Source organism: Mytilus californianus, unplaced genomic scaffold, assembly GCF_021869535.1.
Source record: "Mytilus californianus isolate M0D057914Y unplaced genomic scaffold, xbMytCali1.0.p SCAF_14, whole genome shotgun sequence".
Classification (NCBI taxonomy): Eukaryota; Metazoa; Mollusca; class Bivalvia; order Mytilida; family Mytilidae; genus Mytilus; species Mytilus californianus.
Window position 1 is genome coordinate 7410023 of NW_026262626.1, and position 26278 is coordinate 7436300.

At 31.9% G+C, this 26278-nt stretch overlaps 1 protein-coding gene across 1 annotated transcript; it reads right to left on the minus strand.

Annotated features, from left to right (window-relative positions):
- Positions 1 to 780: 780 nt before the first annotated feature.
- LOC127724118 (peptidyl-prolyl cis-trans isomerase-like 4) lies at positions 781 to 25671 on the minus strand. Its single transcript, XM_052230975.1, has 13 exons — positions 25500 to 25671; positions 25007 to 25074; positions 24407 to 24471; positions 23555 to 23672; positions 22362 to 22504; positions 18721 to 18817; positions 15622 to 15738; positions 14070 to 14194; positions 13071 to 13137; positions 12680 to 12791; positions 11907 to 11985; positions 11342 to 11441; positions 781 to 1815 (listed from the first exon to the last, which is right to left on the minus strand). Exons 1-13 carry the CDS (start codon positions 25567 to 25569, stop codon positions 871 to 873), a joined length of 2106 nt encoding a protein of 701 aa, XP_052086935.1. The 5' UTR covers positions 25570 to 25671; the 3' UTR covers positions 781 to 870.
- Between the last annotated feature and the right edge of the window lie 607 nt (positions 25672 to 26278).

Sequence of the window (26278 nt, forward strand, 5' to 3'; positions counted from 1 at the left end):
ATATAATTTATAAGCTGAAAAGTATTTTTCAAATTATGCAACACTGGATGTTTAGCAAGCAACAATCAATATCAATAAATCTACCAAGCCAGAACAGATACTTGGTGGAGGATGGTACCTTCAGGGTCTGATGGTCTACCAGAAGAGGTATATCATACCAACATGTTATATTTTTATTTTAGTGATTAAAATCATCCTTGAAGCACAAGGCCCTCACTTCTACATTAGAGCATGTGAAATATGAGATACTAAGAAAAAGCATGAGAGGAATAGACTAATATTTGAAGGATTTTGGTCTCCTGGGACTCTAACATTTTAACCTACACTGCTAATCAAGGTCAATCCATTTTGTACAAATATACGAAAGTTGAAAGCAAGCATATCTATGAAAAGTGAAGATTGTGTTTGTTGAATTTCATAAAAATAATGAATTACAAATAAAAAGAATTTCAAGATATGTAATGAAAATGAAAATCAATTTCTACTGGGAAAATTTCTGTGAATTTTGTTTACAGAAACGTTTGGTGATCAACTGACATATTTCTGACACGGTAATGGCACTTTTCAAAAGAAAGTTGAGGGCTGAACCAGGTTTTACTGCACTGTAGACCTCCCACTTGACACTTGTAGACGCTGATTCAATTGCTTTCTTACATGTTCCAAAGGTCAGACCAAGTCTATATGTATAAAACAACATTTAAATCTCTTTTCTAAAGTGGGAGGAGATTTAACATGCATTAAACACATATAATCCATATTAAATATGAAATAATATCTGAATTTATGTCTAATATTGTATTTTATTGCATTTTTCTTTTTATGTAGGATTTACTCTAAACAGCTGCCGCAATTGAACAACAAGATTAAATGCTACCTTCTTTTCCCCTTATATTCATCTCTTTCTCTCTTTCTATGATTATCTCTCCTCTCATCACTCTCTCTATAGTCTTTTACAGATTTAGACGGATATTTATCAGAGCTGTACTTTTTATCAGTTATTGGTGATTCACTGTCGGATTTTGAATTTGTTCTATGTTGTTTTTTCTTGGAATGTTTTACAGGTTCTTCTTCAGAGCTACTATCATATTTTTTCTTCTTTTTCTTTTTCTTTCTATTCTTACTGTCCTTGTCATCCCCATCATCTGAAAACAGATCCTTTTTCTTTTTCCTCTTTTTATGAATGTGTTCATGATCATCTGAACTGTCATTTTTCTTAGTTTTCTTCTTTTTGCTCTTATTTCTTTCATCTTCATCAGAACTCACTGAAAGTCTTTTCTTCTCTTTACTTTTCTGTCTTTCTAATGATTCATCTCCAGAACTAACTGAATGTCTTTTTTTCTTTTTACTTTTCTGTCTTTCCATCGATTCATCATCAGAACTGTTTTCATGTCTCTTTTTCTTTTTGTCCTTCTGTCTATCTAATAATTCTTTATCAGAACTTTCATATTTTTTCTTATCTGTCTTTTTGTACCCTTCTTTTTCTGAAAATCTGCTATAACTCCTCTCTTCTTTTCCTCTATCCCTGGGTGCTGGTGACCTATGTCTGTCCATCTGTTTTTCTCTCTGTCTTGGAGGAGAGTTCCTATCATCCCAATATCTTGGAGGTGAAAAATAATTGTCTCCCCTTGGTCTAGGTGGTGACCTCTGCCTGTTGTCCCTATTTCGTGTAGGCGATGAGTATCTATCTCCTCTATATCTTGGTGGGGAATATCTGCCTCGTCTGTCATTGCTTCTTATTCTTTCGTCTCTTCTATTTCTCTCTGGTGACCTGTATTTTCTTCTATCAGGACTTCGAGATCTACTTCTGTGTTTTTTCTGCAACAGCAAAAGATAAAGTGTTATGTCAAACGAAAATTGACAAAGCTGATTCAAAACATGGTTGGAAATTATACATTTAAGACAATTAAAAAAATCATTATTATTACTACCACTTTAAAAGTCTGACTCGTCATAAATTCACCTGCTACATAAATCAAACCAACTCAGTTTGTGGTAACATTTTTTTTTTAGAAGTAAATGCACCCTGTAATTATTAAAATTATCACATTTATGTCTGGTTTATAGTAATTTGCAAATTTTCTTATGCATAAACAGTCATTAAAATATTTGATTATTAACTAGCATCTAATACTGATTTAATCTCTTTTATCTAATGTTGATCTGCAACATAAAAATTTGAAGTAAAATATTTATTCAAAAAATGTAATCACTGAATTCAATCTAATTTATAAATATGACCATGTAAAAATATGGAGATGAGATTGCCAATTCAATGAAACAACTATAGTTCATATCATATGCTGTAAATTTTTATGAGGTTTTTATTGATGCAACTAGTGCGACTGGGTGAGCATTGCAATAAGGGAGCAACCATTTAACTTCAAGGGGGGTTATGGTTTTTTGTCTGAGTCAGAAAATTTTTTCCATGCAAAGCACAAACATTTTATTTTAGTTTTTCGACGCTATCAATCAAATAGTTTTTTTTTAAATTTAACACTATAAGGTATGGGGAAGATCTGGATTCAGAATATTTTTTTTGGTCATCTGCTTGACCACAATATTTTTTTTCATCAAATTGGGGATCAGAATATTTTTTTAGGAAAAAAACATAACCCCCCCTTGAAGTTAAATGGTCATTCCCTAATGAGAACTTGCATTCTGATATCTGATACATATATCTTTATGCAGCTTTTCCTGAACTGACGACAATAGATCTCAAATGTTTGTCTGTCATGTTTAAATCACAATAATAAATGCTCACAATCATTTTTGAATATACAGTACTTAGCCATAAAATCCCCAAGATGACAAAATGTAAAATGATTCAAATGACTTTCTGAGACTAGTTTAAAATATGCCAATTAAAAATATTTTTTTTCTAGTTTGACAAAGGGAAGAAGATATCAAGAGAAAAACCAAAACTCTAAGAAAGATGGAAGAAAACACCATGCCATAGAAAAATTATATAGACAAATAGTTCAAAAATCTAGATAAAAACAAATTTAAAATTCATAAACCAAAACAAAAATAGAATAATTACTTGTGTTAATGAAATGAACTCTTTAAAGTTTTTTTTATTCTGATGTGCTTTTCTGGATTTACCTTCATCTAAAATTATCAAACCTAAACATCTATAGTAAATATGGCAATGATTTTAACCTGTAACAAGTTTCACATATGCAAATTAAAACTTCTTCTTTTTCTACAATCAATGAATCATTTGATATTTTAATACTTTTTGTTTTGAATAAATAAATCATCGCATGAGGAAGAGACTAAAACTATCTAGTACAATCCATGTCTACATATTGTTACATACAATATAATTAATATTGACTTTAATGGTGATTTTTTAATTAGCACTTTTAATTTATTAATCTTACAAAATAAAATAAATAAATAACTCATTTTCTGTTCTGTTCTAATTGTAAGAAGACATAAATTTTGGTTAATTTTTGTAATTTATTGATATGCAGCCTTTTTGTTATTCAATAGACTATTAAAATGCTCCGCTGGGCGCAGCTTGATACGACCGCAGAGGTCGAACCCTGAACAGTTGGGGCAAGTATGGACACAACATTCAAGCTTGATACAGCACTAAATTTGGATTGTGATTAAATATTTGACACAGCATAGGTTTCTGACACAGAATGAATGTGGTCTAAGAACTTAAAAAATTTTAATTTACCTATTCAAATCATATCATTATTATTTGCTTTTATATATAAATCAGAAATAACCAATTTAAAATGGAAAATTTTAAAGAAAAAAAAGGAACCCCCTTATGATTCATCACCCCCAAACTTAATCCCAGCCTTCCCTTTGTGGTATGGTACCTTGCAGTACAATTTCAGAGAGATCTATACACTTGAACACAAGTCATTGTCTGGAAACTAGAAAAATGCTTGTTTTTTGGCCCCATTTTGGCCCCAAATTCCTAAACATTTAGGGCAATTACCCCCAAACTCAAACTCAGCTTTCCCTTTGTGATATGGAACCTTGTAGTACAATTTCATAAAGATCCATACACTTACACACAAGTTATTGTCCTGAAACTAGAAAAATGCTTGTTTTTTTGCCCCTAATTCCTAAAATTTTGAGGAAATGACCCCCAAAAATCAATCCCAGCCTTCTCTTTGTTGTATGGTACCTTGCAGTACAATTTCAGAGAAATCCATACACTTGAACACGAGTCATTGTCTGGAAACTAGAAAAATGCTTGTTTTTTGGCCCCTTTTTGGCCCCAAATTCCTGAACATTTAGGGCAATTACCCCCAAACTCAAACCCAGCTTTCCCTTTGTGATAAGGAACCTTGTAGTACAATTTCATAAAGATCCATACACTTACACACAAGTTATTGTCCTGAAACTAGAAAAATGCTTGTTTTTTGCCCCTTTTTTGCCCCTCATTCCTAAAATTTAGAGGAAATTACCCCCAAAATCAATCCCAGCCTTCTCTTTGTGGTATGGTACCTTGCAGTACAATTTCAGAGAGATCCATACACTTGAACACAAGTTATTGTCTGGAAACTAGAAAAATGCTTATTTTTGGCCCCTTTTTTGCCCCTTATTCCAAAACTTTATTGGCAATTACCCCCAAACTCAATTCCAGCTTTCCCTTTGTGATATGTAACCTTGTAGTACAATTTCATAAAGATCCATACACTTACACACAAGTTATTGTCATGAAACTAGAAAAATGCTTGCTTTTTTCCCCTTTTTTGGCCCCTAATTCCTAAAATCTCAGTTTTTGCTGATTTGCACTAAATCAAGAAGTTTGAAACCCTAATTTCAATCTGTAAGAAAAAACTCAAAAATATAAAAAGTGAAAGTACTATGTCCATCTGAGGGAGTTGTTTGGTAGATTTATATAACTTTTTGATTTTTGAATTCAAGGAGCCCAATCATACCTTAATGATATTTTCTAAAATTTTGCTGGAGGAGGGGGCCTCGGTGGCCGAGTGGTTTAAGTAGTTACTACTGTAATCACTAGCCAGTCAACACTGAGGTTGTGAGTTCGAACCCAGCTCGTGCAGGTGCACTCGACTCCAACTTTAATTGACTAGGATTGTCAGTTTTCCTATCGAAGGTCAGAGGTTTTCTCTCCGGGCACTCCGGCTTCCTCCACCAATAAAAACTGGTCGCCACGAAATAGCCCAAAAGCGGTGCTTAAAAGTGGCGTTAAAACACCAAAAATCAAATCAAATCAAATCAAACTGGAGGATGTTTTTCGGCTACATCTCATCTCAGAGCTGTCACCCTTTCATGAGGTTGCAACTGAGAAACATCCTCTTGTTTGCAAAACCATGGTTAATCTATAGTTACATGCACATTTAGGTGTTTGGTTTGCTTACTGTGGGAAAATACTTCAAATTTGAAATCTAAATATATCAGTTTTTAGTACTGTATTTTCAGAAATTAATGCATCCTGTTGGTTATTTTTCAAATTATTAAAAACATCACCTTAATTTCTTGTTTACAATTATATACAAATATTAAAATGCATTAACATTTAGTTTAACAGATTTTAGTACTTAAATACCGTGTATAACTGATTTAATCTCTTTAATCTAATACTCATCTGTAATTTAAAAGTAAAATATTTATTCCAAATAAAAATCCTCATTGATTTGAATGATATCAATAATACGATCATGATTTGTTTCTGATGCAACTTTCTAAAATGCAAATTAAAACAAGTTATAGTATTTATCTGAATTTATAACAAGGCTGAGGGGGAAGGAAATACCAATGATTTTTGGCATAGGTTGGTTGCTTAATGTCCACTTGCAAATATTTCATGCATGTTCAGGACAAGAAAAAATTCACTTTAATACAATATGTAGGTCCTGTAATAGAGGCAGTCCAGGATGAAGTTCGGCATAATTTGGACTACCACTGGAAAATGACTGAAGGAAATACCATGTGGACAGAACAAACCAAAAAGTTAAATAAATACAGAAATGCCTGTACCAAATAAGGAATATGACAATTGTTTTCCATTCGTTTGTTGTGTTTGAGGTTTTGATTTTGCCATTAGATAATGAACCTTCCGTATTGAAATTTCCTTGTAGTTTGGTCTTTTTGTTATTTTACTTTTCCAAGCAAATATAAGAAATAAACATATGACAGTTCTTTAATTTAAGACTATAATATAAACCCCTACAAAGACAAGATTGACTCGTGTACAATAGCATTGATTTGATCCTGAAACAAGTTTCAAATATGCAAATTAAAACTTGTTTATTTTACACAATAAATTAAATGAATCATTTGATGTTTTATTACTTTTTGTTTTGAATAAATAAATCACAGAATGAGGAAGAGTACAATCCATGTCTAGATATCATTACATAAAGTATGATTTACAAAGACTTTAATAGGGCTTTTTATAAGCACTTATAATTTATTAATAAAAATAAAATAAATAAATAACTCATTTTCTGTTTTGTTCTAATTATGTGGAGACATGAACTTTGGTACTTTTTGTAATTTATTGAACATAGAAATTTAACAGACACTGATATGCAGACTTTTTGTAATTCACTAAACTTTAAATTTGAACAAATTTCCTAAACGACACAAAAATGTAAAACTGGCATATGTAAAATGTAAAACTGACATATGTAAAGTGTAAAACTGGCATATCTAAAATGTAAAACTGGCAAATGTAAAATGTAAAACGTCATTTTTAAAATAACCTAATCTAATAGCAAATTAATATCTTGAACCAATGATTGAGGGTGTGCATGGGGGTTTACAGAATAGAGAATAATGGGCAAAACATAAAAAGAATAGAGAAAAATGGACCAAAAAAATAAAGAATAGAGAATACTGGGGTGCTGTATTAAAGAATAGAGAAAAATGGCCTAAAAAATTTAAGAATACAGAAATAAAGGACCCCAACCACCACATCCAGACCCTCATGATTGATATTCAAAGTAATTTGATTAAGTTTGAGTATTGAATGCATCTTTCTCTAAACAACTTCACTAATGGGACATTGGACACTAAACACAACCATTTCTTACTGAACTTATCATGGATCAAGGGAAGTAACTCATTTTTGTTTTTCATCTGTTAAAATATTAAAGCTAGGCAAAAAATAAGATATATTACTGTTTTTTGCCTCTTGACCAACCTTATATACTCTGGATGTCTTCTGTGACTACCTAAAATCAGCATTTATTCCTATTGGAAGTAAATTTTCATATTGCCAATTAATCTGGCTAAAAAGAAGAAAAAAGTTAGTTTCAAATCAATGACTGGTGTAAACAAATAGGTTTTAAGTTTATAAACATTACATGCATGGTCTGCCTGATGTGTTGATATGATTCTCATTCAAAAGTCCCCTCCCTTCCTCCTATATATATCTCATCAGTTTATGATAATATTTTTTTCAAAAATTGATGTATAATGTATTTTTCCCATTATTAAAACCTCACATTAATTTCTAATTTTGCAGTAATATGCAAATGTTCAAATGCATTAAGTTTAACAGTCAGTTTAACAGATTATATTACTCAAATTCCATATAAAACTGATTTAATCTCTTTTATCTAATGCACATCTGTAAATTTAAAGTAAAATATGCATTTAATGGGAAAATTATCAGCAATTTGAATGCAGAATTAAATGCAATTTATAAATAAAACCATGATTTGTTCCTGAAGCAAGTTTCGAATATGTAAATTAAAACTTAGTTTTTTTTAACAATTAATGAATCATTTGATATTTTATGACTTTTTGTTTTGAATAAATAAATCAAAAGATGAGGAAGAGCACAGTCTAAATTATTACACAGAATATGATTTACAAAGAATTTAATGATTCTTTTGATAACTACTTATGATTTAGTAATATTACAAAATACGATGATAGCACAAAAACCTTAATTTGGTATATACAATGTACATGTATTTTAAAAATTTCGCATCATCATTATCATATGACAAAGTTTAAAGTTGATGTGACTACAATTCTATAGTAAACTACATCAACCAAAAACTTGAACCAGATACAGGACTGATTTACTATCATAGGCAGGAATGAATATTACTCACTTTTTTTTTTATATAAAATGATGTAAGCATTGGCACTTTTTGTCATTCATTGGACACAAAAATGTATCAAATATGGTACCCAGCCAAAAATGAACAAACTTTCCTTAAATTTGACACAGAGGTATGGTAGCGGCATGAAATGTCCTTAGAAAATAAAGATACAAACTTTCAAAACTTAATATCTAATTACAATCTTGAATTAATGGTTTGGTGCTTTGAGTAATATCTTAAAGTACCGTCAGGCATTGCATCTGCATTAAACTATCTTTTCCAATGTTCATAATGCCATTCTACAAACATTTCACCCTGGAAGAAGGGCAGTAACTCATTTCATTTTTTCCATCTGTTAAAATAAGTCATTCATTTTCACAAAATAATCCCTATATATCTTTTGTGTGTTTTTCTGTTTAAATAAAATATATCCTTGCTGTTCAACATGGCTAACAAGCAGTGACAAATTTCAGTTTCAAATCAATTACTATTAAAAGCAGGGTGAAATAATTTTTCATTGAAAATTTCATCCCTCCAAAACTAAAATAATAATCCTTAAACCAGAGAAATAAAAATAAGTCTGGTGTGACCTTGCCAGTTTTTTTTAAACGAATCAATGAATAAGGAAGTGTGTTCCAGACTGTTAATTAATAAAAATATTATTGTTGATTTGAATACCAATAAAATTTATTTTATAAACACAAAGCCACAATTTGTTCGTGAAACAAGTTTCAAATATGCAAATTTAAACTTGTTGTTTTACAACAATAAATGAATCATTTGATATGTCATTAGTTTTTGTTTTGACTAAATAAATCAAAGCATGAGGAAGAGTACAGTGATCTACAATCCATGTCTTCATATTATTTCATACAATATAATTAATAAAGACTTTAATGGAGATTTTTATAAGCATTTCTAATTTATTAATCTTAAACAATAAAATAAATAAATAACTCATTTTGTGTCCTGTTCTGATCATATAAAGACATTAACTTTGGTACTTTTTATTAATTATTGCACATCAAAATTGAACAAACATTGGTATCCAGCCTTTTTTGTAATTCAATAAACAAAAAAATCAAAAAAACTTTTGTCAAAAAGATGTAAAAGTGGCATGAAACTTCATTTTGAAAGTATTAAGATTAGAAAACCTAAATCTAATGTCAAAACAATATCCAAGTCATTTGATAAAATTTGAGTATTGTATGCTTCTATATCATGTATATTAAAACAACCTTACTAAAAGGAAATTTTAGAATGAACATAAGTATTTTCTTAAATGTACAAACATGTATCATAAATGAAGGGGAAGTAACTCATTAATTTATTGTCTTTTTAAATAAGTTGGGCTAAACAAAATTTTGTTTTGAATAAATCAAAAGATACTTTGATGGACTTTTACACAACTGATCTAGAATAATAAACTAATTAACCAAATTACGCTATATTAAGCTGGGCACAGATGTACAATTAATTTCAGGTAGGCGGTAATGGCAACCTTTTCCTCAATTCCTCTGCCCATATCTTAAGCTTGGATATGTATGATGGCTTGTTTCCAAGCTGAGACATTTTCATATATGGGGTTAAATTTTCGAGGTATGAAATGTGATTCATATTTCTGTAAATTAGCACATCAAAAAATCCTTTCACGATTTGGCTCCTCAAGGTTAAAACAAAAGTTCTTTGAAAATTTAGTTCTTTGCATACATTTAATAACTCTATAGTTTTTACACATTTATTCTATGGTCCTCTACTCTCCAAATCAGCACAAATGGTTAAGCTCAGTCATTCGTTAAAATAAAAATTGAAACATGTTAAATATCACTACACAGAGATTTTTTGTTTACGCACAACTTTTGTGTTCCTCAATTTGAGGTGCATTAGGGATATTGACCCAGCTAACAACTCCAATTCTTGTTTTCGAAAAATAATATCAGAAGACATTTATTTTATTGTGAAGCATTTTATATTTTACTTGCTGAATCAAATGTTTTGCCTTTTCTAAATACATAAAATTCTTCTATTGTTCACATTCCTACATTTTTTTGTGTGAAAATTTTTTTAAATATTATCAACAAACATATTGAGATTCACATTAAAACAGGAAAATAAAAATTAATATGGCACTCAGAATTGCCCATTTAGTAAAGATGAAGACTTGCTTTTAAATATCAAGCAATTGTGTTAAAAAGAAATTAAGATATCTTTATTCCTTTTCATGGTTTAACCAAATTAACTTGATCAAATATCTTTTAACCTTGAGAATACTCTTATCATATCAAAAGACTTGTTGTTACACAAACATATAAAGAACTTAAATTCTGATTTCTAATACATGTATCTGTATGCAGATATTCTTAAAATGGCATTCACATTCCCAAATTTACAGTACTAATTACAAGATCTCAAAATGAGGATATTTTGGCAGTTTTTGATGAGAAGAAGATCCCTATCGTATTTGATTTTGAGGTCACTAGGTCCAAGGTCAAAATTCCTTCAAAATAGACCAAAGTTTGTGCAGGGAAGTGGTTTCCAGGTGCAAAATCAAAGGCTTAATATGGGATTACAACTTTACTGGAATATACATAAATCATACCAATAATACTAGTACTTTATTAAGCCAATTATCGGGCCATAAAGGGCATGTTACACATAATGATACAAATAGACATAAGTAAAGAAACAATAATTAAAATGTTTTTGATAATATGGATTTAACTATAGCAGTAGTTTTCTTATTGTTAAACATTTATAACAAATCAAAGCCACACTGTTGCATATTTCTTCATTTTCACGTGAAAGAAGCCAAATAAATATGTTTTCTATATTTAGATTTTTGAAATTATTACATATTTTTAAAGCAGAATCTAACATAACTTGATTCTATATTGACAACATAATTTTACACAAATAAATAGTCTATGGCAGATATTAGTACGCTGATGTTGCACACTTCAAATGATGCACTGTCAAGTTAACAGTTTATGTCAGAACATTGAATTTATATCAAAAGTCGTTTAATATTGTTTTTATGTCAATCATTATCTATATGATGCCCAACTGATTACCATGATTGCCTTTTGTTACTAGGTCTTAAGGGATTACAATCGGGACAAGACAAAAAATGTCCCGCTGGCTCAAATTTTTTTTTGGAAGCCCTGATCCAGACCAACCCATTATTGAGAACAACAAATCTACTGTAAGAATATTAGTTTTGTTGAAATTGTCTCCCTTTTACTAAATCATTAACTAATCTATATAGACTACAAATTTAATTCAAGTACCTTATTTCTGTATTCATCATCTAGGTCATGTGACTTGTCTTTGCGTTTCTTCTTAGAAGTCTTGTTATCACCATTTTCTTCAAATACCAGCTCATAATTACTGCAGTTTGTTAAAGATAAATATGTACAATGTGTTACTTTGAATAAATATATTGTCAATTTTACTTTACAATGTTACAACTGATTTTTTCATCTGCAGGGGTTGGCACATTATTATCAAATGTTCCTAACAGTGATAATGTTAGACCATTTAATAAAAATAACCTGTTAGAGAAGACAGAATTCAATACTGTGATAGACATGCTTAATGAGAGATGAGGTTTATATTAATTTAATTTTATTTTTTAAGAGGACAATGAATGTCTACCTTACAAATTAATTGGTCCTCTGAAAAATTTTGATTTTTTTTTTTTTAATTTTGTGGACTTTCTCATTTAAATAATAGAAGGAGCTAATGGCTTAGCAGATAATCAACCTAATTTGTAGGGGTAAATGTATCAAAAGATCAAATTGGTAAAAATTTATCTTTTTTACCAAATTGTATGTCAATAACATGAAAGGATACTCGTCTTGTCTTTGTGATTTATTTTTGATTATATATTTTGGTTTCTTTGGATCTTCTTTTACTGTTTCTACACCTTTTCCTGCAAAAGAGAATGAAATAAACTGTTATATTTATTCCCTGCAACTTCCATTGTAAATAAACATATATATTTCTGTTAACTTAGAAATGTCACTATTTTTATTAGAAATGTCACTATTTTTAATTATTGAAAAAATAGCAACTTGATTACTATTGAATATTAAATTTTTGTAACTTTCAGATGTGTCACCGTTGTTTTCATTCAGGTAAAAAATGTGACTGAATTACTATTGAATTTTAAATTCTTTTTACATTATCTTTATGTTCAATTCATGTATTATGATCTGAAACTCCACTAATTAATTTCACATTTTTGTGTGTTGATCAAAATGTAAATGAACACTTTATACCAAATGTTCTCTCAAAATAGTCAAACTTAGTGAAATTTGTAATGGAATTCACTCTACACACAAGGGAACTTTCTGAAACATTAAAGATGGCCCTTTTAAAGTTTAACACAACTAATGTTGTTGGGACAACAAGCACTTGTACATATTTTGAATTTAGGAGTAACACATCAAAATTTAAATATTTTGCAAAAAAAAACAACAATAAATCTTCAAAATTATTTTTATCATTCCTAATGTTAGACAAGTCACCAACAAAATATATTTGTTAGACTAATTACTGAAATATCATAACCAAAATGCAACAGAAGAATCTATATTTACTTTGTGCCATTTGAATACAATTACCTTTTCCTTTCCATTTAAGTTTAGAGACAGACTGACTGAAGTCCACATGGATCCTCCGATCATCAATAAGTACATTGTCCATCTTAAAGTAAGCACTCTCACAATCTTTTTTCTGAAAAAGTTTAATTCATTAAATGAAACAATTCCCAAGTTATTATTGGATGTCTTATCTATGTCCACTGAAGTTTTTCTAATTTTTTGGTAAAAAAATAAATGCAAATGCTTTCTGTTAAAATACATGAAGCAAACAATATAAACATTATGTCAAAACTAAAAGGCTGAACATTTTGCCCCTCCCCCTTATGCAAAATCTAACTCTGTATGAGTAGAAAAGGCTACTTTCAACTTTAATGTAGAGTATCTTCAGTTTTTATCTTAACATTAATGATACCTTTTCAAATTCAATAAAGGCATACTGTAAGGACTCTCCTGTTTTCTGATCTCTGATAACTTCACAGCTAAAAACATGAATATCAAATATTAGAGCCTGAAATCAACTGGAATTCTTGAAAACTTATTGTAAACCCCTTCCCCATGTGTTAAATAGGTTAAATCCACTCCTCCTTGGAAAAGTAAAAGGATTTAATTCATTACTGTACAAATTTGTGTCAAGACATTTATCATTTGTCTAGGTAAGTTGCCAAATTTTAGTTTTGCATATTCTGAATGTGCCTGTTTCAAGTCAGGACCCTGTATTTCAGTGGTTGTCTTTTGTTGCTGTATATCATATTTATTTTTCATTTACTGTTTTGAACATAAATCAGGGCGTTACTTTTCTAGTTTGAATTGTTTTTTTATTTGTCATCTCGGGGCCTTTTATAGCTTGCTATTCAGTATGGGATTTTGCTCATTGTTGAAGGCCATACAGTGACCTATAGTTGCTAATTTCTATGTCATGTGATCTCTGTTGAAGAGTTGACTCGTTGACATTATACCCCATCTCCTTATTTCTATTTACATTCTTAAATATTTCTTTGGAATACTGTGGATTCATTAATATTCGTTGGATACCTATTTTCGTGGATTTCGTGGATACAGGGGAACCACGAATTTAAATGTTCAACGAATTACAGATTTTCTAAAGGAATGTATGCAGAATTTGCCAAAACAACGAATTTAAATATCCACGAATATGCAAGTTTTCATCAATCCACGAAAATTGGTACCCACGGAAATAAATGAATCCACAGTAGCTGTAAAGGAAGGCTGTATCGGTCTATAATTGCTTACATGTACATCATTTGAAATTTGGTGGATAGTTGTCTCATTGGCAATCATATCACATCTCCTTATTTTTATATTATACGTTGCAGCAGGACCAGCACACTCTTTCCAACAATTTGAAAATCGATATTAAAAAGCATAAATTGTGCTTATATATATAAATTACCTTTTTATTGGACCAAATCTTGAAAATATAATTTCCAGATCTTCATCTGTAGTGACAGAATTTAATTTACAAACAAACAGTATATTTTCTGGTGCTGTAATATCTGTTGAAGGTAAATCTCCTATCTATTATCAAAAGAAGTGTATTAGTGTTATGAACAGGTAAAATATCTCTGGAAAAAAAACAATTTATGCAACACATTGTATTAATGTTTTTTTTGTAATTTTCACAAGTAGAAAAATACTGCAAAAAAAAATTGTCCTAACATGCCAAATTTTGATGTTCCCTTATATGAATACATTTCTTAAATTCCTAAAATAAAATAAAAATATCCTGCTTACAGCAGTAAAAAGCATATTTTAAAAGAAAAGAATTAGTTTAGGCCAAAAAAGAAACACATATTTTTGATCACATGATAAAAACCATTTGGGAAGGGAATTTTATTATTTGGTATTTTTTATATTAACAAGTCTGTTCAGTAGACATTGTGTCTTCAATAGTGTGTTATGGAAAAGGGTCAAAGAATATAGGATAGGGGGTTAAAAATATGGTAAGTTGGGTGACAGTAAACATTCATTCTTTGGCTTGCAGTATATAATATATACTAGATCTAATACAAAAAATGTAAGTGCAGAGTTAGGACTAGATTTGCATGTATCCTAAATCAAATGATTTTTTATCTTTAACATTAAATTTTAAACATTCAGAATGCGACAAAATGTTTTTTTCAAAAATAGAAAGATTGCATGTTTCATTTTTTATATAGCATTATATGTATGCAGCATTACCTGAAATTGTAACAGTTAAGGTGGTACATAACACTACAGGGAGATAACTCTGTAAAAATCAGCTGAACGTTTTTATCACGTTCTATTGTTAAGGAAATATTATGCTTCTCAATGATCAAAATTAGTGTTTGTCAAACTGCTATATATATCCAATGAAATTTACCGATAAAGTGTGTGGTTCAATTTTTTTGAAATTTTTATATTTTTGTCAAAGGGTCAAAGTAAATATTTTGTCAAAATTTTATGAAAATTAAACGAGCCATATTTATTTTAGTCAAGGTGTTTGGTACCACCTTAATAAAATATTTTTGTCCATTGTTCAATAATAATATTAATAAGTGTGCACAAAATTATTTAGATATACAGTATACTTAAATATTACAAGCTTTGAAAAAACAATCAAAAGTTTTCCAAATACAGAAGCAAATATATTTTCTGCTTTTGTCCTTCAGTAATTACCCTTTCTGAATTTTTGGTCCTCAATGTTCTCCAATTTAGGACTTTATTTGGCCTTTTACCTTATTGATTTGAGTGTCACTGTGGAGTCTTGTAGTCAAATGCATGTCTAGTGTACAAAATTTTAAGCATGGTATCTATAAGCTCATTTACCTGTGTAGTACAAACACCTGAGTTAGACAGGTTATATTGTATGTGTCTTTGGTGTCTTGATCATTATAATATAGCAAACAAGATTTGACAATGATTTGGAACTTCACATCTGAAGTTAACAAAATATATTCCCAAAACCCTCCATACTGTCTTACCATTTCTAATAACTGGGCATTAGCTTTTTCTTCTCTCTCTTCCATAATTTCTCTTATTTCTTCTTCTGTCATTCCTTCAAGGTCATCAATTTCAGCATCAGCAGCTAAACGTGCACGCTGTAAAACATTAAAATCTCACTTAGTACTCTTTAATCATTGTTTTTGTAAAATAAATCATAATAAACTGTTATCACAGAGATATGCCTCACCTTTTTGTAATTTTGATAATGCAAATGTTGAAATTAAAATTGCTATACTTTAACATGTAAGTAATGCAAATATTCAAAGTCGATGAACCATGACTGAAGGTACATGGCTAAACAATCTCCATGGAATGAGATGTGCCAATGCTAATACAACTGCATACCAAATATCATTGACCTACCACTAGTGGTTCACCATGAACTAGATCTAATCACAAACTAATACATGTAAACTTAGCAAAATTTTCAAAGTCTATAGACCATGACTAAGGGGGCAGAGCCAAATATTCTCCATGGAAATGAGATGTGCTAATGCTTATACAACTGAACACAAATTAACATTGGCCTACCACTAATGGTTCCCCTTGAACTGATCTAATCACAAGCTAATACATGTAAACTTAGCAATATTTTCAAAGTCTATAGACCATGACTAAGGGGGCAGAGCCAAATAATCTCCATGGAAATGAGATATGCCCATGCTTATACAACTGCATACCAAATATCATTGACCTACCACTAGTGGTTCCCCATAAATTGACCTAATCACAAACTAATACATGTTAACTATGAAAAGTTTCAAAGTCAATAGACCATGACTGAGGAAGCGGGGCCAAATAATCTCCATGGTAATGAGATGTGCCAATGCTAATACAACTGCATACCAAATATCATTGACCTACCACTAATGGTTCACCATGAACTAGACCTAATCACAAACTAATACATTGTTGACGCCGCCGCCACTGCCGCAGTTGATGCCGCCGCTGACGCCAGAAACAGCATACCTATGTCTCGCTTTTTTGACTCCGTCAAGGCGAGACAAAAATGATCCTTTACTAAAATTATTCAGTCTAAAAGTTAAGCTTGCTATGTTTCATATGTTTATGTTTTATCCTTTAAAATAAATGACCAGATGAGGCTAAAATGTAAAAAAAAAAAAGTTTGCAATGTTTGAAAACCTTTTTCAATTTCATAATTTTTAAATTGAGGATCTTTACACTTACAACTGTCAACATTTAAACATATCATTGATTAAAATAAGATAATTAAATTTAAATTTTCAATAAATGTTCTCTGTCTCCAAGGAAAACATGTGTCAGATACCAACTCCAAATAATATAAGCAAAATCCTTAGGTTAAGGAAACCATATGGGACCTTTTGTTGTTATAGAGAGATATGTTTTGCATATCTCCTATAAAACTGCTTGGAAAGAACTATTATCTCAATAACTGCTGGAGGAAGAGAAGGAGATCTGTCTGGCATATCTTAGAGAACCTGCTTAGGAAAAAGTCTTACCTCAATAACTGCTGGAGGAAGAGAAGGTGATCTGTCTGGCATATCTTAGAGAGATCTGCTTGGGGGGGGGGGGGGGGAGGTCTTACCCCAATAACTGCTGGAGGAAGAGAAGGAGATCTGTCTGGGATATCTCAGAGAACCTGCTTAGGAGAAAGTCTTACCTCAATAACTGCTGGAGGAGGAGAAGGAGATCTGTCTGGCATATCTTAGAGAACCTGCTTAGGAGAAAGTTTTACCTCAATAACTGCTGGAGGAGGAGAAGGAGATCTGTCTGGGATATCTTAGAGAACCTGCTTAGGAGAAAGTCTTACCTCCATAACTGCTGGAGGAGGAGAAGGAGATCTGTCTGGCATATCTCAGAGAACCAGCTTAGGAGAAAGTCTTACCTCAATAACTGCTGGAGGAGGAGAAGGAGATCTGTCTGGCATATCTTAGACAACCTGCTTAGGAGAAAGTCTTACCTCAATAACTGCTGGAGGAGGAGAAGGAGATCTGTCTGGCATATCTTAGAGAACCTGCTTAGGAGAAAGTATTACCTCAATAACTGCTGGAGGAGGAGAAGGAGATCTGTCTGGGATATCTCAGAGAACCTGCTTAGGAGAAAGTCTTACCTCAATAACTGCTGGAGGAAGAGAAGGAGATCTGTCTGGCATATCTTAGAGAACCTACTTAGGAGAAAGTATTACCTCAATAACTGCTGGAGGAGGAGAAGGAGATCTGTCTGGGATATCTTAGAGAACCTGCTTAGGAGAAAGTTTTACCTCAATAACTGCTGGAGGAGGAGAAGGAGATCTGTCTGGGATATCTCAGAGAACCTGCTTAGGAGAAAGTATTACCTCAATAACTGCTGGAGGAGGAGAAGGAGATCTGTCTGGGATATCTTAGAGAACCTGCTTAGGAGAAAGTTTTACCTCAATAACTGCTTGAGGAGGAGAAGGAGATCTGTCTGGGATATCTCAGAGAGATCTGCTTGGGGGGGAGGTCTTACCTCAATAACTGCTGGAGGAGGAGAAGGAGATCTGTCTGGCATATCTCAGAGAACCAGCTTAGGAGAAAGTCTTACCTCAATAACTGCTGGAGGAGGAGAAGGAGATCTGTCTGGCATATCTTATACAACCTGCTTAGGAGAAAGTCTTACCTCAATAACTGCTGGAGGAGGAGAAGGAGATCTGTCTGGTATATCTCAGAGAGATCTGCTTGGGGGGAGGTCTTACCCCAATAACTGCTGGAGGAGGGAAAGGAGATCTGTATGGCATATCTTAGAGAACCTGCTTAGAAGAAAGTCTTACCTCAATAACTGCTGGAGGAGGAGAAGGAGATCTGTCTGGCATATCTCAGAGAGATCTGCTTGGGGGGGAGGTCTTACCCCAATTACTGCTGGAGGAGGAGAAGGAGATTTGTCTGGCATATCTCAGAGAGATCTGCTTGGGGGGGAGGTCTTACCCCAATAACTGCTGGAGGAGGAGAAGGAGATCTGTCTTGGATATCTCAGAGAGATCTGCTTGGGGGGAGGTCTTACCCCAATAACTGCTGGAGGAGGAGAAGGAGATCTGTCTGGGATATCGCAGAGAGAACTGCTTGGGGGGGAGGTCTTACCTCAATAACTGCTGGAGGAGGAGATGGAGATCTGTCTGGCATATCTAAACCTGGTGGATCTTCAAAAGGATCTTCTAATATGATAGTGTGATGTATTCTGGAATAAACATAATTCACATCTTAAAGATCTCTACATTCAATTACATGCTGTGTTATGGTTGTGGTTTTGACATTTACTGTAGAAATGTAGGCATTTTCCCTGAACTATTACACTTTTCTGTTTAGGGGCAAGCTGAAGCCCACCACTGGGTGCTGGATTTTCTCACTGTGTTGAAGACTCTTTGGTGGCCTTGGGATGTTTTACTGCTCTTTGGTTGGGTTGTTGTCTCTTTGACACATTCCCCATTTTCCATTCTCAATTTTACATGAAAATGTTAGAATAACTGCTTTGTTTCTGTATAATTTAATACCTATCTTCATCAAATAGTTTATTCTTAACTTTCAGTTTGTTTGGTACAGTATTAGAAAAAGTAAAATTTCCCAATACTGATGCTTTTGTTTAACCAAAGGGAAACAATTCATAATTATAAATGACATATTATTCATTCCTTGCAATTGAAAACAGGCCTCATTAATATTTTACCTTATCATAACACTGAACATAAATTTTCATGTTTTTTCCCCCAAATCTTCAAAGAGTGAATAAAAATTTTCAGAAATAAAGACTCCATGAATTTTGTACAACTTAAGTAAGTTTAAGTAGTTTCGCTTCAACCTTAGTTTATATGCCAAAAAAATGTTTTGAGTTTTATGACCTGTATTCCCTACAACAACAAAGTCACATTGTAAATCTTTGTCTCTAAATATTCAATGTTAGATTAGCAATGTTTCTAGATGTTTGCTGTAGTCTATGTTGCTCAATCTTTAGTTTTCTGTATAATGTTTTGTTCACCTTTTTGGGCTTTGTGTTGTCTGTTTTTATCAGTTGTTCCACTGTCTGTATCACTATGCTTAATAAAATTACATATCACAGCTTCGTGACATCAAATACATTGACCTGGCCTTAATAACTTTGACCCGGAAATATCATCTTAGTAGTCTATGTCATAATGATTGAGCCGATGTTGATAAGATTGTCCTGAACTTATCAAGTCATCTTCCAGTTTGCAGGTTAAATAAAGAAAACACTTGTTTCTATGAGACAAAATAACCAAATACAACCCGATAAATTGGTTATCTGGTTGTCTGCATATTCATATTGTAAAATATCAGCTGCTCAACACGATTTATGAAGCTTTTTTGAACAGGTTCCCTGCACTCGCTTGATAAAAGCTTCATATTGTGACTCGCAGCTGATATTTTACAATATCAATATTCAGACAACCTGATAATCAATACATATCAGCCTTAATATCTGTAATGGCTGTCTTGGTATCCTCTCTGTATTTTTCAATTCTTAAAAATTCAGAAAAAATTTCAGATTTTTTATTTCCACAAGCTTTTCTTTATGGTTATCTATATATGTGAAGCACAGTCAAATGGAACCAAAGAAAAGTGACCTCATAAGAGAGGTGAACCTTGAATTAAGGTTTAAAATGCATAGGTATAACTACAGTGTGAAAAGAAGAGCATAACCTGACACGACAGGTTTTCCCTTAATAGAGGTAACCTTTAAAGTAGATTTGACTCTACTTAAATTGTGATGAATTATTAATGCACAAAAAGTTTTATTGTATTTTCAATAGAAGATGATTTTTTTATTGAAACTGTTGTAAAAACCAGTTATCAATGCTTCACAAAAATTCACACACTTAATTAAAAGGGCATTTAAAAAGTCAGAATGCAAATTTATATGTTCAAACTCTTTAAGGTCATTTTTTAGTAACAACAAACAAAAGAACTATGTAAATTGAACCTGCTTTGATACTTTAACTGCCCTGGAATTTTTACTAGATAACATTTTTGTTCCTTATGGAGATTCTGTATATCGTCAAGTTATCGGAATTACAATGGGGACTAACTGTGCACCACTTATTGCGGACCTGTTTCTGTATTGTTATGAATTACAATTTATGACTAAAATCAGCAAAGACCCATCGAAACAACATCTGATACAAAAATTTAATTACACTTTTAGATATAATTACTTGGATGATATTTTGGCTCTCAATAATGACGACTTAAGTATGTACACTAAAGAGATTTATCCTGCTGAACTGACTTTAAATAAAGCTAATACTAACAATGAACACTGTCCTTTCCAGAATCTTTATATCTATATCTTTCACGGGAAGCTTAATACCAAAATTTATGATAAAAGAGATGATTTTTCATTTCCTATTGTTAATTATCCATTTTCAGATGGTGACGTTCCCTTGTCACCTTCTTATGGTGTTTATATAACTCAACTTGTTTGATTCGCTCGTGTATGTAACAACGTATTTGATTTTAACAAAAGAAATCTCTGTATTACTGAAAAATTATTACACCAGGGTTTTCGATATTACAAACTAGTCAAAACATTTACTAAATTTTATCATCAGTGCAAGGACATCATTCGTAAATATAAATCAACATGCAGACATCTTATACGTTCAGGTATTTCACACCCAATCTTTTATGGTACTAATATTCTTCACAAAGCAGAAAAATGTCAGCATTCACCTCAAAAGTTAACCAAACCTTTAAAAAGACTTATTCAGAAGGGATATAGTTACAATACTGTTGTCAGGTCATTAAAGATGGCATATTTTGGTATTAATATTGATTCACTTATAGGGTCTTTGCATAGGAAATATTTATTCTAAAACCAGTTGTTGGCATGATACGGGTTCTTCTCACATATTTTATGATGGTATGATACTAAACCCCTAATGGGAGGGATTGTGCTTGATTTTCATATGATGAAGACATATTCTTTCAATCAGTTAAATTAAGGTCTCGAGCTGGCATGTCAGTAACTTCTTATAGTCCTTTGTTAATTTGTGTATCATTGTCATTTTGCATAGTTTCTTTTGTTACCTTTTCTGACATCGGACTAGGACTTCTTTTAAACTGAGTTTTACTGTGCGTATTGCTGTGTGTTTGTTTTTTCTACATTTGCTAGAGGTATAGGGGGAGGTTTTAAATCTCACAAAACATGTTTAACCCCGCCACATTTTTGCACCTGTCCCAAGTCAAAAGCCTCTGACCTTTGTTAGTCTTGTATGATTTTTAATCTTAGTTCAATTATATGTTTTGGAGTTTAGTATGACTTCCATTTTCACTGAACTAGTACACATTTTTGTTTAGGGGCCAGTTGAAGTCCGCCTCTTGGTGTGGGATTTTCTTGCTGTGTTGAAGACCCATGGGTGGCCTTCAGCTGTTTGTTTGTTTACCCTTTGGTCGGGTTGTTGTCTCTTTGGCACATTGCCCATATCCATTCTCAATTTTATTCAAATTTAGGAAGAGAAATATCCAATACTGTATTATACCAACTTATTTTCGGGCATACTTTATTTCAGGTTTAGCCTTTTCTAGCTCACATTGTGGCAAATCAACTTACTTGATGAAGTTTATTAAGGGAAGATCCGAGTTGTTTTTATACTCAGGAAAGTTGCAAAAATAATTCACTAAAATTAGTCGGTGTACAGTATTTATGATTCTTTATATAAATGAACTGTATAAGAAATCCTTAATCTGTTCATGAGAAGATATTTTACCTGATATCCCTAAATGGTTTGAATTTTTCGTCACAGTATGCTTCGTTTAACTTCTGGATGACCTCTAACCCTTCGGTGACCTCACCAATTACTGTGTGTACACCATCCAAGTAGTCCAAGGAATCACCAAGAGTAAGGAAAAACTGTAAAATAGATGAAATAGACATGATAATGATTCTGTAAATTCAGAAATTATTGCAACTGGACATGTTTTGCAAAACTAAAAACTTACTGAATTTTAAATTTCCATAGCATTAATGTATGCAGCATTTCCTGAAAACACTGTATTTGTGTTCATTAATCAACAACCGCAATAATAAATGCATGCAATAATTTCTGAATTGACAACATTTCCCTCTGTTTAACCCAAAGCTTTCTGATAAAGTGATAATGTACAAAAAATTACACTTTGAACTTTTTTCCTTCTTAAGTTTTCCCTCTTTTTTTTGTTTCGAAATTTTAGCATTTGGTAAAATGTAATGTAGATTATAATTTTAAATTAATTCATTTTTTTATATATATGTTTTTGCATATAGAATGCTCTATAAGTTCTGTCTCCTGGTACAGTATTCTACATGTTGCAGGAACCTAAAGATGAAGATGAGTTACTGTTCTTTTGCTATAATGGTTATTTACGAGCTTTTGTTTTCTTTCTTTCGCATCCATCTCATCATTTATCTTTATTTTTGAAGGACACTTTTTCATGTTGAAAATTATTTCACCATAGAATTTGATAATTAGTACATAAAATGCAAAACAATTCCATTTAAATCTTTGTCCTCACTTTCATAATACACATGATAATTTGGATCTGCAAAAGATGTTTCCATATCAGACCTTTTAGCTAGACTCATGTTTTATTTGTCTTTCTTTTATAAAGGGAAATCAATAATTTTGCTTCATTTTCCAAGTCTCACAGCATGTCTGCATTAAGTATAAATGGACTACCATATATCAAAGTAATTTCAAAATAAAATATCTCTACTTAGAGTACATGCAGTAATCTTCGATTCTCTACAGTAACTGTTTTGCTTCATTCACATCTTCCTTAATGGAGTATATACATGTAAGCTTTGTGGAAAGTTTCATTAAAATCCATCTGAGGGTAAACAGGTGTTGTACTTTTATTGACACAATGTTGATTCCTTTATACCTAATTGTGTGTGCAGGATGTAAATGCCTTAAATGATTACCTGTGATCCATGCATATTGTTGCCATTGTTTACCATAGAAACAAGACCTCTTTTTACATGTTTTATTTTAGGAACAAACTCCCAGTCAAAATATCTTGCTTGCTCTCCATATAAAGTTCTACAAAGAAATATGAAATAAATACACAACTACTGAAAAAAATAATGATTTGCAAAATAGATTTTTCAACATTCTTTTGAATCTTAACCCTTACCATGTGGGCCATACCCAAAATACCGTTTTGTGGCTCCAATGGCGCTCCATACATTTAGAGGTCAACTTTATGCCATTTATTTTGAAGTGTATGCATGTTTCCTTAATCTTACCCTATTTATTGTCATGTTTCTCAGTATTAATGTTCATTTTGAGCTCAAATACGAATTTCGAAAATTGAAATCAGATAAAACTGGGTTTTTTGGAGGGGTGGGCGTCCCTTCGAGGTCTGACACACGAAGTTCTGAGGCCTAAAACTTCTACAAATAGTGTAAACCCGCAGCCATATAACTACAGATCGTGTTAATTATTGAAATACGCATAGGTGTTAACTATTTCCAGTTGAAGTCAAAAATCAGAAAAAATCAGGAAATTTCAGATTTTTGGTCCAAATGACCTTCTTTAGACTGATGTACCCAGATCAGTTTCACTCCGAACTAAGAACTGATGTGCTTAATGTGTTCACTAGGGTCCACTCTACATGCAGACTACAGTTGTATACATCTATTATCATCCCTCGGTCTTCCAGGTCAAGAAAAAAAATTAAAAATCGTCAAAATTGATGCTTTTTGCACCAGAGGATCATGCATTTGTGGTGTACAATAATTGGAAGGATATACATGCATAAGAAGAAAACCTACCCATAAATAGATTCTCCACCTCTACCATTTCCATCTGGATCACCAGTCTGAGCTATAAAATTTCTCTGAAATAAGTATAACTTGCATTTTTTTTTATGTCTTCATGTAAAAATATCTTTTTTTTTTAATTTGAAAAAAAAGCCAATTTGTCTTTTAGTACAGTCTTAAAAATTCCATGTGACATAAGGAATATATGAGCATGATGAAAATCCTTACATTTCATGGTTTGTTTATTTTATAAACAAGTAAGTCTCTTATCACCACTTTTCTTCTTCAGATAAGCAATATATTGGCCAATATCAAGTATATCTTAAGCAAAATGTGTTGTCCATCTACAGACATCTGACTTGTTAGTTTCTATTCAAATGCAGTAGGAAACATTTTCCTTTTTTCTATCTCATCTGACATAAAATCCACACATTAAAAATATTAATGCTGTAAAAAATTAAATATGCATTTACAGTTAATATACTAGTTGCTTCTAGAAACCAAAACACCTTTCTGACACCAAGAGAGAAGTTACTTTTCCCTGAAGATAAGAAGTTTAACATGTTTAAACAAAGCGTAATAACAGACCATGTTTATGTCATTAAAGCATACCTGAACAGAATGGAACAAGCAGAAGTTATAATACTTGACTTTGCATAATTTCAGGAAATTTTTACAACCTGCAATGGAGAGTTAGACTTACTAAGAATTACTTTCTTTTCAAACATAATTTGAACATGTTAAAAATGATTGCATTATACAAAGAATATCTCTTATTAAGGTTTATTAAATGGACTCATAATCTATTAACTTTGGAATGTTTATCTATCAATGTTGTTTAAGCTTTTGGAAGTCAAAATAACATAGTTTGCTGAAAAAACAGAAGTGTCTAAAACTAAAATGAAATGTATGATTTCCAGTGGTAGTTCTAAATATCTTGGCACCTTGACATTCAATTTCATTCAGAACTGTAAAGATGATATGTAACCGTTTAATGTGTGGTCTTTTAAAATTTAATCCTTTTCTTATGACAAGCTGATATTTTTACAATAATTTTCAGTGACGAGACAAACATGTGTAAAGTTTTTCTATCTGATGTAATTACATTTTGGCCTTTCTTCAGTGAACAGGTCGATCGTAAAATCTCCAAGAGATGTCTCTATTATCACAGACATAATGAATAAGCTCTGTTATCTTGTTACTTCGTTCTCTTAATCATTTTTTACATTTTTTAGAAAAATCGTTGTTGAAAGTTTTCCCGGAAATACAATTAGTGTATGTAATATTAAATCGTATCCCGGAAAAGCAATTTCCGAATTTAGATTTCAATGTGGATATCTTTGTAAATAAAGTTTCAATTTACATTGATATCAGGGGCGGATTTAGTGGGGGCACAGGGGGCCGCCCCCCCCCCTTTTGAGGGAAAGATTTGGTTGATTATATAGGGAATCACTGAAGCATGACTGGAGCGGGACCCCTCTTAGGAAATTTCTGGATCCATCACTGGATATTGATAATGATTGAAAACATAATACATTGTCGAAGACACAAATGCAAGCCGGATTTATTTAGCAAGTCTTACTGTTATACAGAGACATAGTATACATTGTCAAGGTCGTATAATAGAGGGGGCAATGCCTTTTTCTGTTAACCTGTTTAGGGCTATTTCAAGGTGTTGTTCCTGAACTGTTATTTGAAATATATATAATGTTAACTGTTTTCAACCCACTGTCTGTTATCTGTTCTGTCGACATTGGCAATGTTGTTAACTGTTTTATATAAAAATGGGAATCCTGTTATCTGTTACTTGACACTTAAAGTGTTCACTGTTTTTGACATCATTTATTTCAATTTTCATTTTTTTCCGGAAAAAATGAAAATTAT